The sequence below is a fragment of the Gopherus flavomarginatus genome, chromosome 19, assembly GCF_025201925.1.
Source record: "Gopherus flavomarginatus isolate rGopFla2 chromosome 19, rGopFla2.mat.asm, whole genome shotgun sequence".
Taxonomy (NCBI): Eukaryota; Metazoa; Chordata; order Testudines; family Testudinidae; genus Gopherus; species Gopherus flavomarginatus.
This window is the reverse complement of record NC_066635.1, coordinates 9,537,994-9,553,410: the sequence shown is the minus strand read 5'-3', so window position 1 is coordinate 9,553,410 and position 15,417 is coordinate 9,537,994. Positions and strand designations below refer to the sequence as shown.

The 15,417-nt window shown below is 43.7% G+C and overlaps 1 protein-coding gene across 9 annotated transcripts in view; it reads right to left on the bottom strand.

The window, feature by feature from the left end:
* GTF2IRD1 (GTF2I repeat domain containing 1) overlaps positions 1-15,417 on the bottom strand; it is a 168,068-nt gene that overhangs the window by 65,359 nt on the left and 87,292 nt on the right. For all 9 annotated transcript variants that reach the window (XM_050929457.1, XM_050929458.1, XM_050929451.1 and 6 more), the window contains 5 exons: positions 9,696-9,879; positions 7,625-7,935; positions 6,043-6,132; positions 4,836-4,919; positions 3,306-3,489 (listed from right to left, as the gene is read on the bottom strand). In XM_050929457.1, the coding sequence (XP_050785414.1) occupies positions 3,306-3,489; positions 4,836-4,919; positions 6,043-6,132; positions 7,625-7,935; positions 9,696-9,879 (853 nt within the window). The remainder of the gene's footprint in view (positions 1-3,305; positions 3,490-4,835; positions 4,920-6,042; positions 6,133-7,624; positions 7,936-9,695; positions 9,880-15,417) is intronic.

The following is a 15,417-nucleotide window of genomic DNA, read 5'->3' as shown; positions in this document are numbered from 1 at the left end:
TGTGTGAGCAGAAAGAATGAGACTTGCACAGGAGGAGCTATCAATAGGGTACCAAATGGCTAAATTTAGGACTGAAGAATGTTTCTCACTATCTGCAATTCATCTTATGCCCACAACCTAAAAGAATTTAGGTTTCTCTCTGAACACAAAGATGCTGACCTAGCAAACCATTTAAGATCCTGCATAAAACTTTAAGCACGTGAGTAGTTGCATGGGGCCTGATTCTTTGTTCTAAGGCTCTGATCCAACCAAGTACCTAAGCATGTGCCTAACTTTAAGCCAACACTGCCGGCCTCCATTGCCCACCTGTTCTGTTTTCCAACAAGCACCTTCACGCTTCATCCCGTGCTACCCGCTCACACTTCGGAGCAGCTCCCCAGAAACATCTGCAAAGCCACCTCCCAATACTCCTTCAAATCCCTCTTTAGAACTCTCCTACAATAAAACCTAACAAAGGTTAGACCACTGGTGCGCTGGGAGCACTACCTAGCATGCTGACTAATATGGTGCCATCTTTTCCTTGCACTTTCCCATCCATCTGTAACCATCTGCTGCCTCCTGTCTTAGATAGGAAACTCTTTGGGGCAGGAACTGTCTTTTTATTCTGTTTGTACAGCACCTTGCACAGTGGGGTACTGTTCCTGACTGGGGTTCCCAGGCACCATTGCAGTAGAAATAAATCATAATAGTAGCAGTCTGGCTGGACTGGGGCCGGACTTAGCAGTGTTTCACACCCCATTTGCACATATTTTGCATTGGTATAGATGACTATGAGGTGCAAGGCAATGGAGAACCAAGCCTCTTGGCTCCATGGGATTACACACACACAAAGTTAGGCACGTGTTTAAGTGCTTCGTTAAGTCAGGGACAGGTTGGGTTTTTTTTCCCTTCTTGCTCCAATTTTCAATAGCCTTGGCTTCACTTTCCGTCATTCTGTCAACCTTCTACCAATGCACTGGAAACTTCCAGCCTTCGTTCATAATGAAGTGTTACGATTAGAGCTGGTTGGAGAAACTTCCATGGAATCTTATTTTATCAGAATATGCAGATTCATCAACACCAAAACACTGTGCAAAATCAGCTCTTTTTCCCTGAGATTTTGTTTTGAAAGAAAAACGGGAAAAACTTCCAAGCATGTTGAAATGTCCCATTCTGATATTTTCAGAATGAAACACTCCAACTTGGTTTATTTTTTTGAAATTTGGTATATTACACAATACAGAATTAAAAAAAAATTAAAACTGAACATTAAAATTTTGTCAAAAACCAAAAATGTTCCAATTGACTTGAAACAAAAATATTTTCTGAATTTTTCTTTGGAAGCATATCACAATTTTCAGCTTCCATTCCACTTCAGCATGAAGCCAAATTTTGGAATCTAAAAGTCCGTAGTGAAACAGAACCTCTATCCTCAGCACAGGTCTAGTGAGAAATGAGTGGACATACTGCTTTAAAGTGGAGTGTCATTATTCACTGCGTCTATTGATAGGGGGAGAGCCAGTGCACTGGAGTGTATATTTTCTAAAGGAATCACAATGGGCCACGAGATTAATCAACTACTGCTATGTGCACTGCAAAAGAACTAGGGAGTAGTCCAAGCTGCATAATTCAGATGTGGATTTTTCTAGAAGGGTTGGCACGAAGCCTCTCTCTACAAGGGACTAATCTTGCCTCATCTACACCCTCTCCTCCTACACAAGAACGATTTCCCGTGACATAAAAAACAGGAGTCATCGTACCAGTTGATTAAAGAGAAAGTGGAGAATTCATGACTGGAATCACTGATTTTTTCAGCTGGAAATTGAGTGGCACTAGGTGTCTAGAAATTCACATCTGGCACTGATGTGCTATTTCTTCTATGTTTTTATAGCCCTTGCACCGAGGGATTGCAGCCCTGATAGGTGCCTTTGGACACAATAAAGAACACTAATGTAATAACACTGCATTTCGTAGGTGCTAGCAAAGACTTTACTAAGGGAATTATTGAGTTTTCTCTGAAGGTTTTATAATTAAAGGTGTGTTTTTTGCCTCTCCCCCCCAATAAAGGGAGCGTTTGTTGACAACACAAACCAACGGCTGTAAGTAAGGATGAAAATTATGTTAAGAATTCTGTCTGTTTCAGATGAACCCAAAAAGGAGGAAACAAAAAAAGGCACATCGGGGAGGGAACCTCACAAAATGGTGAGGAGAGGATGGATTGTTAGGGCATCAGCCTGAAACTTGCTCCACCATAAACCTTGAGCAAACCCCGCTGCGCCTCAGTTTCCCATATGTACAATGGGGAGAACAGCACTGCCCTGCCCCACGGGCATGATACACATAATGACTCCGAGGTGCTGAGTACTATGGTGATCAGCTGACCGAGCTAGATAGGAAACCTTGGTGTCCTGCTGGAGAGATGAGGAGGGATTATATACACCGAGAACGACAAAATAATTGTGCAGCTTTCCACCCTATTCCTATTCTAATGCAAAAAGTAGAAACTACTATTAAAAAACAACAACATACCTGTTATCAGGCAAACAGGTAGGGGGAATATTACCATTTTTTTAATTTATATCTATATCTATCTCAATACGCACTCAGCTGGCACAATTTGAATTTGTCGTGTGTCATTTTGACAGCCTACATAATGTGCAGGCAGATAAAACTCTTGCAATGCTTAGGCTAATCTAGAGCCATTGTCACTGAAGCATTTGTGACATAACATTCGTGGTTTGTTATTGTAGGGATGATTATAAATACTGGGCAACTGGCATTTATCTGGTTTTTGTTAAAAGCAAAAAAAATTGAGAGAGCTGGAAAACAGTGAATTGGGGGGAAAATATCAAAACCCATCTATCTGTTTGCAAAAAACAAAATAATTATTTATATAACACATGGTAAGTCAATTTTTAGGTCTATTAATCATCATAGTTAGTTTAAAAAAAAAAAAAACCTTTGTAAAACCATACTGGAAAAATCTTTTCCTAGCTGTTGAATCTGCCCAATGTGCTTATTATTCTTGAATTCCCAAACTGATTCAAGGGGAATCCATCTCTCTGCCTCCAGTGGAAACATTCCTAAGGTACCTCAGCTGCACATTTGGCTGTACTTCTGTGTGGAAGTTTGTTTCAACAGAAAAAGTGATCGAATATTTGCTGCCATTATGTAATTTAACAAAAAAACCAAACCAACAAAATGCAATTTTCTGGTTACTATTTAGGAACTAAATTTAGAACAGAACACTACCTACATGCTCACACAAAATAGGTAGACTAAAACGTCATCCATGTCAGCTCTTTGAAATCTGATGTGCTGTGTACCTTTTAATGACAAAGTGGATGTTGTGTCTTTCCTCCAGAATTCGTTTGAGCTTGGGGACACCATAGGTACAGGGTCGTTTGAATGGTATTTTGTCAGGGATCCCAATTATTTCTACTGCCTCTGGGTCGCAGGCAATCTTCCGGTATGGCACGGGAACCATGTGGTCCAAACCCAAAGCTTCAGCTGAAAGGTTAACAGATGGCTTTAATTTCCAACTGGATTATTATTATTATTATTATTATTATTATTATTATTATTAAAAAGACGACAAAGAGAAGGTGAAGACAACATAATTCAACAGATTCAAGTAGATCTACAAAACAGGTACATGTCTGCTGTCCTACTATCCTCCTTTTCCCCCAGCAACAGAGCCATGGGCTCCAAGTTTAACTTATCCCTCGTCACTGCCCAAAGTTACTCTTAAGGGAGAAGTTAAACAGAGAAATAAAGCAAAGGACAAACAAAACCTAAACTAAACTTTAAAAATTCTGAGATACATCTCACGCTACTCAAATCAGGTGATGTACAGCGTTACCCTGAAACAGCAACCACCACCCAGGAGAAACCTGTGCAGTATTCTAATGGAATGTATAGAGCTAGGTGGACCCTGTGACAACTTATATCAAGATCCAGAAATCAGAGATGCCTCATGCAAGCTTCAGCGCAGCCAGCTCTTCTCTGGAGGTCAGTCACTTCAGTACTGACCAAGGCCAAGCCGGCTTAATTTGAGAGATCTGACAAGCCCACAGTACAATAGGGTATAAATACACCTCTATCCCGATATAACGTGACCCGATACAACACAAATTCGGATAGAACGCGGTACGGTAGTGCTCCGGGCCGGTGGGGCTGCACACTCCGGTGGATCAAAGCAGTAAGATTTTTTGGCTCCTGAGGACAGCGTTATATAGGGGTAGAGGTGTATAACAACCCTGTTCTTCATTGGAAAGAACCACAGAAAGCACCCTCGTTCTTCATGAACAGGGGCTATTGCATTGATTCCATTCACGACTGATTTAGTTTGCTTACAGATGCTCACCTGGCTAGGAGATTAAGGAAAATAAACCTATGGGACTGTACATAAAAAGGGCGATTCATAATTTAACACCACAAAACAAAGCCATTTATGAGCTCCAAGGATGTTAAAAGCAGCTGGAATAACCAGTATCTTTATTTCTGTCCTACGTTCGTTTTCAAATAGTCTTGGTTCGGTTGCTCCTCCTATAACTTTGCTGAAGGTCCATAAGACATGCTTTCAAGCTCAGAACCAGTGCATTAAGTTTCAGACTGGGGCCACTTTGCAGCTAAGCTACAAAGGCTTTGATATGGGGGATTCAGAATGGAAATATTGACATAACCTTAAATAGAAGCCACGAGCCTAGGAGCTGCCATGCGAGGAGTGTTAAAAAGAGAAGGGAGTTTAGCATATGGCTTATGCTGCTGTGTTAGGGAACAAAAATGATTGCTACATAATGTTATGCAAACCACAAGCACTGCAGATGCATAATGGAATTTTAACTCCTACTCACCATATCTACTGTTAAACAGAATTTGCACACACTCCCTAAGGGTGTTGATATCTTCAGTTTCTTTTATAAAACTGTCCCATTTATCTATCAAAACAAAATATAAGAAATAAGGAACTTCCATATGGTACACAGACAGCAGATGCACTTTTCGCTTGCGAGGTGTTAGGAATCAGGAACAAAGCTCAGCTGCCTTATAAACAGTTATTTCCCCTTCCTGAGCAAGTGCTGCCAGCCTGGTTGATAAGGTCTAGGCTTCTTCCATCATCCTGCGGGGTACTCCTCTGCAGCTGCGCATGCGTAAAGAGGACCTCTAAGGAAAAGGCTCTACATTTTGAACATTGAAATTCCCATGTAATTTCCAAATAATGAAAACACAACAGTTCTGTGGCTCTCTCTTCCACACAGTGGATGCCCCAAATGCAGAGGAAGATACCATCCCTGGCTTGGGTAACATGCAGTGTAACAAACAATTAGGCATTCACTCTCCTAGATTTTCAATAGGTGGAAGGGAAAGGGAAGTTAATACAAGATTTTAAAGCTTCTTGTAATGATTTTTAAAGGTTGACTTATGGTTGGGTGCATTCTGTTCTGAAGATTGTTTAATTTCAGTCTGTTCTTTTTGTTTGCAAAGCCAGGCACGGCAGGAAGGATGGACAGCCACAGCCTTTGGGCAAGTTATTTAATCTACACTGTGCCTCAATTCCCCCATTTATAACATGGGCAGCCTGTCTCCTCACTTCACAGGGGGTGTTCTGAGGAATTCCTGACTGTGCTGCACTCAGGTACAAGGGTGAGGAGGCAGGGAGGGTGGGGTGGGTACAGACAGGTACAGAGAGAGGTCCCAGCTGCTACGCTGACACACTGCAACTAGGCTCAACGGAGCTAGGACTAAATTCTGTTAAAGGAGGTGCAGAGCCCTCGCTCTCTTATGGAGCCAGCTTCAGGAGGCAGAAGGGGACAAACGTCCCAGCAGCTCCTCATGGAGGATGAGCCAGAAGCATTTGGGGACAGACAGAGCATTGAGCATGGCACCGACCACCGTGAGCCAAATACTTCGGCAGCCATGCTGAGCAGTGGGGAAACAGCAGAAGCGGCCAGGGGCTGGGTCTTTTGCCAGAAGCCGGGTCTTTTGCCAGAAGCCATTCCCTTCCCTTGTCTCTTTCTGGCAGTGCACCCCTCGCCCCACCAGACCTAGTGAGCGTCACACCTGTTTTGTCGTGGACGATGGAGAAGAGAATACGCTTTGACGAATGCACATTCTGGATGAGCGGACCACCAGAGACTGCAGATTTCTGTCCTGGACACAAGGAAATACAAGGTGAAAGGAACTATAAGAGCCCTATCACCTAATACAAAAGCAGGGGCAAGAGGCCCGCCCCAGCGGGCACAGAAGGGTACCCATGGCCTCGACTCTGCCAGACTAAGCATAGGCCTGGGAAGCAGGGACTCCTGCATTCTATTCCCAGCTTGGGCACTGATTTGATGCATGGCATTGGGCCAGTCACTGAACCCTTCTCTGGGGAATATTCATCCCTGAGCGAGCGAGGGACTGGGGTAGGATGACCAAATGTCCTGATTTTATAGGGACAGTCCCGACTTCAGGGTCTTTTTCTTATATAGGCTCCTATTACCCCCCCACAGCCTGTCCCTATTTTTCACATTTGCTGTCTGGTCACCCTAGACTGGAGGTGAGTTGTAGGGATTTGTATAATCCCGAAATGCAGGGGGCCCTTTATGCTTGTGGCAGCAAGAGAAGGGGTGATCTGGTAAAGACTGGCTGCTGGTGCTGCAGCCATCACGTCACCTGATCCTGATCAGAGCAGGCCTAGAAAACGTGGGGATTAAAAAGCCATTTATGGCCCATGTACACTACACTGCTACTACTCTAAGATGAGCCCACAGAGTCACATTCAGAGCTTTTGAATACAGAGCCATGCAAAAGGAAAAAGAGCCCTTGAATTCCTTTCAAATCCTCAGCTGAGTTTCTGACCCCTCAAACCTGGGCTCTCCCCCATCTTAGGTACGTAAGGCTCTGCACCAGTTATTTTAAAGGGGAAAAAAACCCACATGTTGTTCGTTAGTTCTGTCCGCTCTGCTTCCTGAGATGGTTGGGGTCTTCACCTTCAGAGAGAGCACATCACTGGAGCAGTTGCAGAGAAGCCTCATCTCAGACAGATTGTACAACTCTAGATGCACACACAGGAGTGCGCGGGGAGGTGGGACATGGCAAGTCTTTGTTGTCCCAGAGAATGAGGGTGAGGCCCAAATTCAGATTCTGATTCCGCCGCCCGACACCCACAGGAATACAGTGGGCTTTCATTAGAAAGCCACAATGGCCCCCATTGAAAGCGCTTTGTGGTGCTGAGGATTTCAGAACTAGCAGCTACCAAGTGGCTAGCCGATCCAAAGTCTCCTGAGATCAACTGGGGCCTTTCTAGTGGCAAAGATGGAATCACCTCCTCCCACCAGTGAACGACTTCTCCTCAGTTATACTCCAACGATCCACCAGACGCTCTAAACTAAAGGCACTGGCATGACACAAATGGTCCCCCACTCCCAAGGCTAAAACGTACCCAATGGTGACAGGGAATGCAGTGAAATTCTACGGGCCACCTGAGGCAGGCCTACAGGAACCTGAAATAACTGCGTTAACCCCCAAACACTACTCCTTGTCTCTTTGAGACAGATCTTGGGCCTGACCCAAAGCCCAAAGTCAATGAGAACCTCTCCATCGACTTCAATAGCCTTTAGGCCAGGCCCTCCTTTGAGAGCAAACGCAAGGCTATTACCACAGCAGTCGCTGTACTCCTGTGAGGAAGGCACCTTCAGCTCTCCTGAGGGCCTGGGCATCAGCATCTCGCTGGCTGCATTCACCGGGTGCAGACTGGCAGACATCTCCTGCTTTAGGTCCGTGGCAATCTGCGTAGGCAGCGAGACACCGTATAAGAAATTGGTCATGGCTACAGTGGATGGAGTGTCTTGACTGGCTGGTTTACTGATCTGGTTATTTGGACCAGAATCCCGACTGCCCTTGGATGCTAGGGAGGTACAATTCAACTCTACATTAGGGTTCGCCTCTCTGCTGGGCTCGTCTGCTGGCCTGAATGGGAAAAGACAAAGAAGAGGAAAACACAGGTACTTTCAAGATCCATCGTATGGCATCTGACATAGGAACTGCGCACTACAGCCTGCGTACAGCTAACAACATCAGCAACAAGAACAACCGCTTGGCTCAGCAGCACTGAATGCAATCTCAGTCTCATTTGATATTAAATGTCTGCTGAATCAGCCCTACAGGTCAGGGGCACGAGGGTTCCTGAGCAAGGGAGAAGGGTTTTGCTCATACAGCCAAGGGGGGAGAGCAGTTTGCAACAGCTTTCAAGCTGCCCAGGTGGGCCTGTGCCCAAGCTGTCCATGTTACATGTCTTAATGGCGCGCATTGGGGAGAACAAGCTAAAAAACAATGAGGAGGAAAGGGAGAGGACAGCTTCCAAACAAATTGTTTCAAGGCAGTCCAGCAGGATGGAAAAGTACGATCTCCACTCTGCTCTGATGACTGGCCCAGCTTCTTCCCTGCTTATCATTTCCGCTCTACGGCAGCTGACAAAGGAGCTGTAACCCTGCCCCAAGTTCCTCCTCCTCTCTTCAGAAGGGTACGTCAGTCTTTACAATACGTTTTATGAGCCAGATCCACAGCTGGTGAAAACTGGCCTAGTTCCATATTGCAAGCAGGGGAGAGGAATTAGACAGCTCAGTGCAACCTTTAGGAGTGAAACTATGGATAGAATTCACCATCGTGCACGGTCAAGGATAAAGCATCACTTAGATTCTACTCAAAATAAGGCTTCAGGAGAACTCAGGTGGTGCATAAGACCTTGTACTGACCATCTGAACGTGGTGAATTTTACACACGCTTCAGAAGATAACTGCCCATTTCCAAAAGTGGCCTCTGATTTTACATGTCCAACTGGACATACCAAGCGATTTCAGAGATGCTGAGCACCCCCAGGTCTAACTCGTTTCAAATTGGAAACTGTAGGCGCCGGGCATTCGTTAAAATCAGGCCCAACGTGCCTCAAGTTTGGCAGGGCCAAAAATTAACACGACCAAAATTAGAGGTCATTTTTGGAAATGTGGCTATAATAGGATGGAGGGTGCCTCGCCCCTACATCGCTCCTTCATGCAAAAATCCTGACCATCTAGCACAGTATAATACTCTCTCTAGACTGGAAAAGAGGTTTAGGAGGTTTACACTGGAACTCCCTTTGGTGAGGTAAGAGCATCCTGCTCATCATACATACAATTCCTATGTAATGACACGTAGAAGAACGTAATTAACCTTGTATGCTTAGGAACACTTTGATATTGTTTTCACTTTCAATAATTAAGGAAAGATCCCACGGTCCCTCAGACCGTGATAAATTAGTCTCTCACACACGCACCGAGTCTTTGTACCCCATGATTTAATATGGTTGCACTTACATTTCAAGGTTCACAAGAGAAACCAGTGCTGAGGGCAGCACACTGTATTTAATGAATATCTGCACCTCGCAGACGAGGGGAAAACGGCAGCACGTGATTATTAGCGTTGGTGTCGAGCTATTAATTAACTCAACCAGGGCAGCTTTTTATGTGGCTGTCAGAGAGCCCCATAAAGCAGCTAAGCCCGTGTGTAATGAGACAAATGGCACCATTCTCTGCAGCATCCCTCCTCGCGTGATGCAGTTGCCACACAAAACCCTTCAGAGGCCTGGTTCAGAGCTTGCTGAACTCAAAGGGGAGTGTCCTTCCCTGGACTTGGCTCAGTGAACAAGAAACGAAGACTCCCTGCTCCCACCCTCTCAGGATTTATGAAGTTACCTTTTTAGCCTGAACCGGATACTGTGGCTGTGCTCCAAAATCGCCATCAGGGATTTCACATCGTATTCCGTGGGCTTCCGGAAGACAAGTCCCTCAGGCAAGCCGGCAACTGCGAGCAATCCTGGCTCTTTTATCAGCTTCTCGTAGGGCAAGGGCACCACGCTGTTCTTCCCTATGGCTTCACCTGGGAAACAGGCACATTTACACATTGGATAAAATCACTGGCTTCTCCAGGCAGAATTTGCTCACAATTGTAGCTGGTCAGGACTTTAGCAGAGAGATGAGGAGCAGGACTTAGACTGCAGACACCAGTGCAAACTGGTCAGGATAATTCTTCCCACCCATAATATTGTTCTAACAAAACATGGCCATTATCTATGGCTCTTCAGTCACTTCACAAACATTAATTAATAAAGTCTCACAAAACCCCAATGAAGAGGAGCAGGAACTGTGATGTGGCAAAACACAAAAATTCTTGGAATGTACTGAGGACACTTTTTGTTTCAGAAAATGGACGAAGGAACAAGGGGACACACACTTTAGACTTCATTATGAGCAACTGGTTGTGAATCTGAAGGTGGAAGGCAATTTGGGCGAAAGCTATCATGAAATGATAGATTTCATGATTGTAAGGAAAGGGAGTGAGACCAGCAGAATAAGGACAAGGCACTTTAAAAAAAGCAGACTAACAAACTTACAACTGGTAGGTAAGGTCCCATGGGAAGACAATCTAAGGGAGGAGCTCAGGAGAGCTGGCAGTTAGTCAAGGACACAATATTAAAGGCATAACTGCCAACTACTCCAGTGAGAAGGAAAGATAGGAAGACTCCATCAGGAGCTCTTTAATGACCTGAAAATCAAAAATGAATCTTACAAAAAGTGGAAACACGGACAAATTGCTAAGGAGGCGTACAAAAGAAGAGCACAGGCATGTAGGGACAAAATCAGAAAGGCTAAGGCACAAAATGACTTACACCTAGCAAGGGACATAAAATGCAGTTAGAAGAGGTTCTTTACATACATTGGGAACCAGAGAATGATGAAGAAAACTGTAGATCATCTACTTAGTGAGGAAGGAGAGCTAATAACTGATGACAACAAGAAGGCCGAGGTGCTTAATGCCTATAACTGGCTATGCGGTAGTACTGCTGAAAAGGATCTGGGTATTATAGTGCATCACAGATTGAATGAGTCAACAGTGTGATGCAGTTGCTAAAAAGGCTCAAATTATTCTGGAGTATATTAACGGGAGTGTCATATCTAAGACATAGGGAGGTATTTCTCCTGCTTTACTCAGCAAGGGTGAGGCCTCAGTTGGAGAATTGTGTCTAACTCTGGGTGCCACACTTTACAAGAGAGGTGGATAAATTGGAGAAAATCCAAAAGGAGAGCAAAGAAAATGATAAAAGCTTTAGAAACCTTATGAGGAATGATTAAAAAAACTGGTCATCTTTAGTCTTGAGAAAAGAGGACTTAGGGAGTCTTGCTAACAGTCTGCTAATATGCTAAAGGCTGTTATAAAGAGAATGCTGATCAAGTGTTCGGCTTAATCTGCAGCAAGGGACATTTACACTAGATATTCAGAAAAACTCTCCTAAATTAAATTGTGGAATAGGCTTGCAAGGGAGGTTGTGGAATCCCCGTAATTGTCCCATAGATTCTTAAAAACCTCTCAACCTCCCACAGGGACGGTCTTGGTTTATCTGGTCCTGCCTCAGAGCCGGGGGCTGGGACTTGACGGTCTCCAGAGATCGTCCGTCTAGCCCTAAATTTCTTTGATTCTATGATCTGGTGTAACTCAACGAAACTCCAGATTTCAGCAGAGCTATGCTCCTTTACACTAGCTCAGCTTCTGGCCCATAGTAACTTCTACCTTGTTAGAAGAAGGAGGAGAAGAACTGACCAGGGGACTGAAGAGCTGCACTTATTTTCATTTGCATATTCATTAAAGTACTCCCAGCATTACTTTTTGGCTCAATGTTTATTCATACTTCAGCTGCCTGAAAAAGGAAAGTGTCTCTTTTGCCTAACACCATTTTGTGCCTTGGTTTCTCATTTAAAAAGAATAATCAAAAAAAGTAGCCCCTTTCTCTCAACAATCTTAATGTGTTTTACAAATGTCAATGCACTGAGCCTCAGAATACCACTTATGACATAAGGAAATACTGTTATCGCCATTTTACAGGTAAGCCCAGAAGGGTTCATTGACTTGCAAATTAGCAGTGGACATGGAACCTGTATATCCTGGTTCCATGCTTTACCCACAACACTACTCCTGCTTCAATAGCCAATGTCAAAATATGAGAATTGCACAAAAATATCCCTGCACCTCTTCCAGCAATACCTCAGTGGGGAGCAGGGAACAAATTGCTTCTGTCTTTCCCTGGCAGTGGAAAACGACCATTGTTACAAGGGCCAGAGATACTCAGCCAAGGGTACACATACTCCTGGGTGCACAACAGGTCTTCCAGAAGGTACATCAACTCATCTAGGTATTTGCTTAGTTTTACAACAAGCTACATAAAAAGCACAAGCAAAGTCAGTACAAACTAAAATTGCATACACACACTGACTTGTTTATACTGTTCTACATACGATACGTGGAAATGTAAGTTCAATATTTATATTCCAATTGGTTTTTTTGATAATATATGGTACAATAAGAAAGTGAGCAATTTTTCAGTACTAGTGTGCTGAGACACTTTTATATTTTAATGTTTGATTTTGTAAGCAAGTAGATTTTAAGTGAGGTGTAACATGGGGATATGCTAGACCAATCAGACTCCTGAAAGGGACACAGTGGCCTGGAAAGGCTGAGAACCAGGGACAACTTAGACAACTTGAAGATGATGTTCAGAAATGACGAGCGAGTCTAGGAGCCCAATCTGAGATGCCTTCCAGGGGCTTGATAGAGATCTTGTAAGTGTTTGTCTCTGTCTGAGGGATTGGAGCAAATGTGGTTGTATCTTAGAGCTTGGCTGTAGACAATGGATCGTGTGGTGTGTCCTGGATGGAAGCTGGAGGCATGTAGGTAAGTACAGAGGTCAGAGTGGCTGGGTCATTACACATATTGAATCTATTTCCCCATGTTAAGTATCCTCACACCTTCTTGTCAACTGTCTAAAATGGACTATCTTGATTATCACTACAAAAGTTTTTTTTTCCTCCTGCTGTAATACCTCATCTGAATTAATTAACCTCTTCCTGTTGGTATGGCTACTTCCACCATTTTATGTTCTCTGTATGTATATATACTTCTTCCTATATGTTCCATTCTATGTATCTGATGAAGCGGGCGGTTGCCCATAAAAGCTTATGCTCAAATAAATTTGTTAGTCTCTAAGGTGCCACAAGTACTCCTGTTCTTTCTGTGGATACAGACTAACACGGCTGCTACTCTGAAACCATGAATTACTCAGTGACTCAGCATCCAGATGCATGTAAAAGTGCAGCACATCTGGCTGTAAGGCCTAGCAGTACATTCGTTCATCATCCTTCTTTGTGGTATTTCAATCCATGTCACTGCACTGATGCAGGGGAAACCCTAATTAAGAGGTCTGTAATTAGTCACGGGATTGCATGTAATATATTTCCATTTAAATAATTTTTTTAACCTGTAGCTGATTTTACAAAATCCTGGAAACCTCATGGCACTGTCAACGAGGCCTTATTAAAAGTAATTTCTTCAACACAGAGCATTGCTTCAAAGAACACAACCAATGATGTGTGACTTGCTCAAGCAACCAGTGTTCCTGACAGCTTGGATGGATAACATTTTAATTAACTCCATAAACAGAAGTTTCAAAACAAACCTTTGAACCACAACATTGTGAGCACACTCTCTGCTCGCTTGGAAAGTACTAATTGATTCCTTGCCTCAGTACACTGGCTGCAGCAGATTTTCACTTCCAGCATCGCCCCCTCTCCTTCCCCAGGACAGAAAGAAAGAAGCAAATAATGTTGATAGCAACCAATTATAGGCTAGATGCTTGCAGGTGCCTAGACAAGTTTTCGTGGGCAATGTGCTACCTTCAAAGTGACCTTCAGCAAACCCAGCAGAGGCTCAAGCTTTAACTAAAGAGAGAGAATAATAATCATTAACATCTGTTTAATAGAACGCCATGATAATCAGTCAGTCATTCTGTTGGTGAAGAGATTACTGGGCTCCAGAGGGGAATTTGGGATTCTTTTGAGTGAGCGTTTTCTGTTATTTTTCATCCTCACTGATAGGAGGCAACTTTCTTTAAAGGATAAAAATGGAAGAAAGAATTGTTAATTTCAAACAGACCTCTATATATAGGACACAGGACTAGGTTCTGCATCCATCTTAAGCATAGTTTGCTGTAGTCAATATGGAACTGGACACATCCTGGTTATATTCTGGAGAAAGGGACATTCACATGGGGCATGAAGATTAGCAGACAAGACAGCTGTGCACAAGAGATGCGCACAAAAATCTGCAGCTTGATTTTCAGACCAGCCCTTGTTGCCACTGAAGACACTGTAAATTACTGATGCACCACACTTCTAAACAGTCAGCCTAACATTATTTGCATTAAGGTAGCACGTAGAGACCCCAATTAATATTGGTACCTCATTGTGCTAAGCTCTGTAAAACCACATGGAAAGGGACAGTCCCTGCCCCAAAGATCTTGCAATCTAAAGAAACAAGACAGGCAAAAGGTTGTGTGGGGGAGAGAAACAGGCACAGAGAGGGGAAGTGACTTGCCCAAGTGACACAGCAGGTCAGTGACCGAGCCAGGAATCAAACCCAAGTCTTCCAGTCGATTGCCCTAGACACCAATACATAAAACTAATCATAGCAACTAGCTTTAACATAGTGCTTTGCACTAGTAGATCTCTACGCACTTCACACAAGGAGGTCACTATCATTATCCCATTTCTACAGATTGCTCTGTACCTCCAGTTTACTATTAGATGACTTGGCCAAGGTCACACCAGCCGACTGGTGGCAGGAATAGAACCCAGGTCTCTAGAATACCTGTCTAGTGCCCTTCGCACTAGGCCATAATCCGTTCCCCATTAAGTCTTAAAAATGTGTACGTGCACTACTACCACGGATTCTATTTTACATTTTCAATCCATTTCCTCCAAACTGACCCTCAAACAGGTACATTTTATTACGTACATTCATATTCTCCCTCTTCCCCTCCCCCTCTCTTACCTGGAAATTTAACAAGGCGAGTGAGTGCTAACTTTCACTGCTCGTTCACTTGCCCTTCCCTACAGCATCCATTTGGGCTGTGATCTGAAAGCCGTGAGGAGGATCTGAACACCCACTGTAATGGGACATGGTATCCAAATCCCCATTAAGTGATTTCTAAAACCTTGACTTCTAATGATAGGCCACAGAGCAATACAACGACTTGCCCAAGGTCACTCCAGCAGACCAGTGGCAGAACCAGGAACAGAACCCAGGTAACTTGTCTCTTTACTTGGCTACAAAGCACTTAGCACTCTGGGTACTACACAGAAACTAATAACAAGACTTTACTGATTCTAGATAACGGACTGCAAAACCACCATCGCAATGTCAAATTATAAACACAAAAACAAATCTGACCTTCACTGTTAAGTGCTGAGATTCAGTCTATCTTCAGGCAAGCAATGCATTTTCTTTGGAAAACAAGCATTCAAAGACATGTGAAGTGACACAAAGTCAGTCAGTCAATGGATTATTGTTGTTCTTCCAAGATTTAGT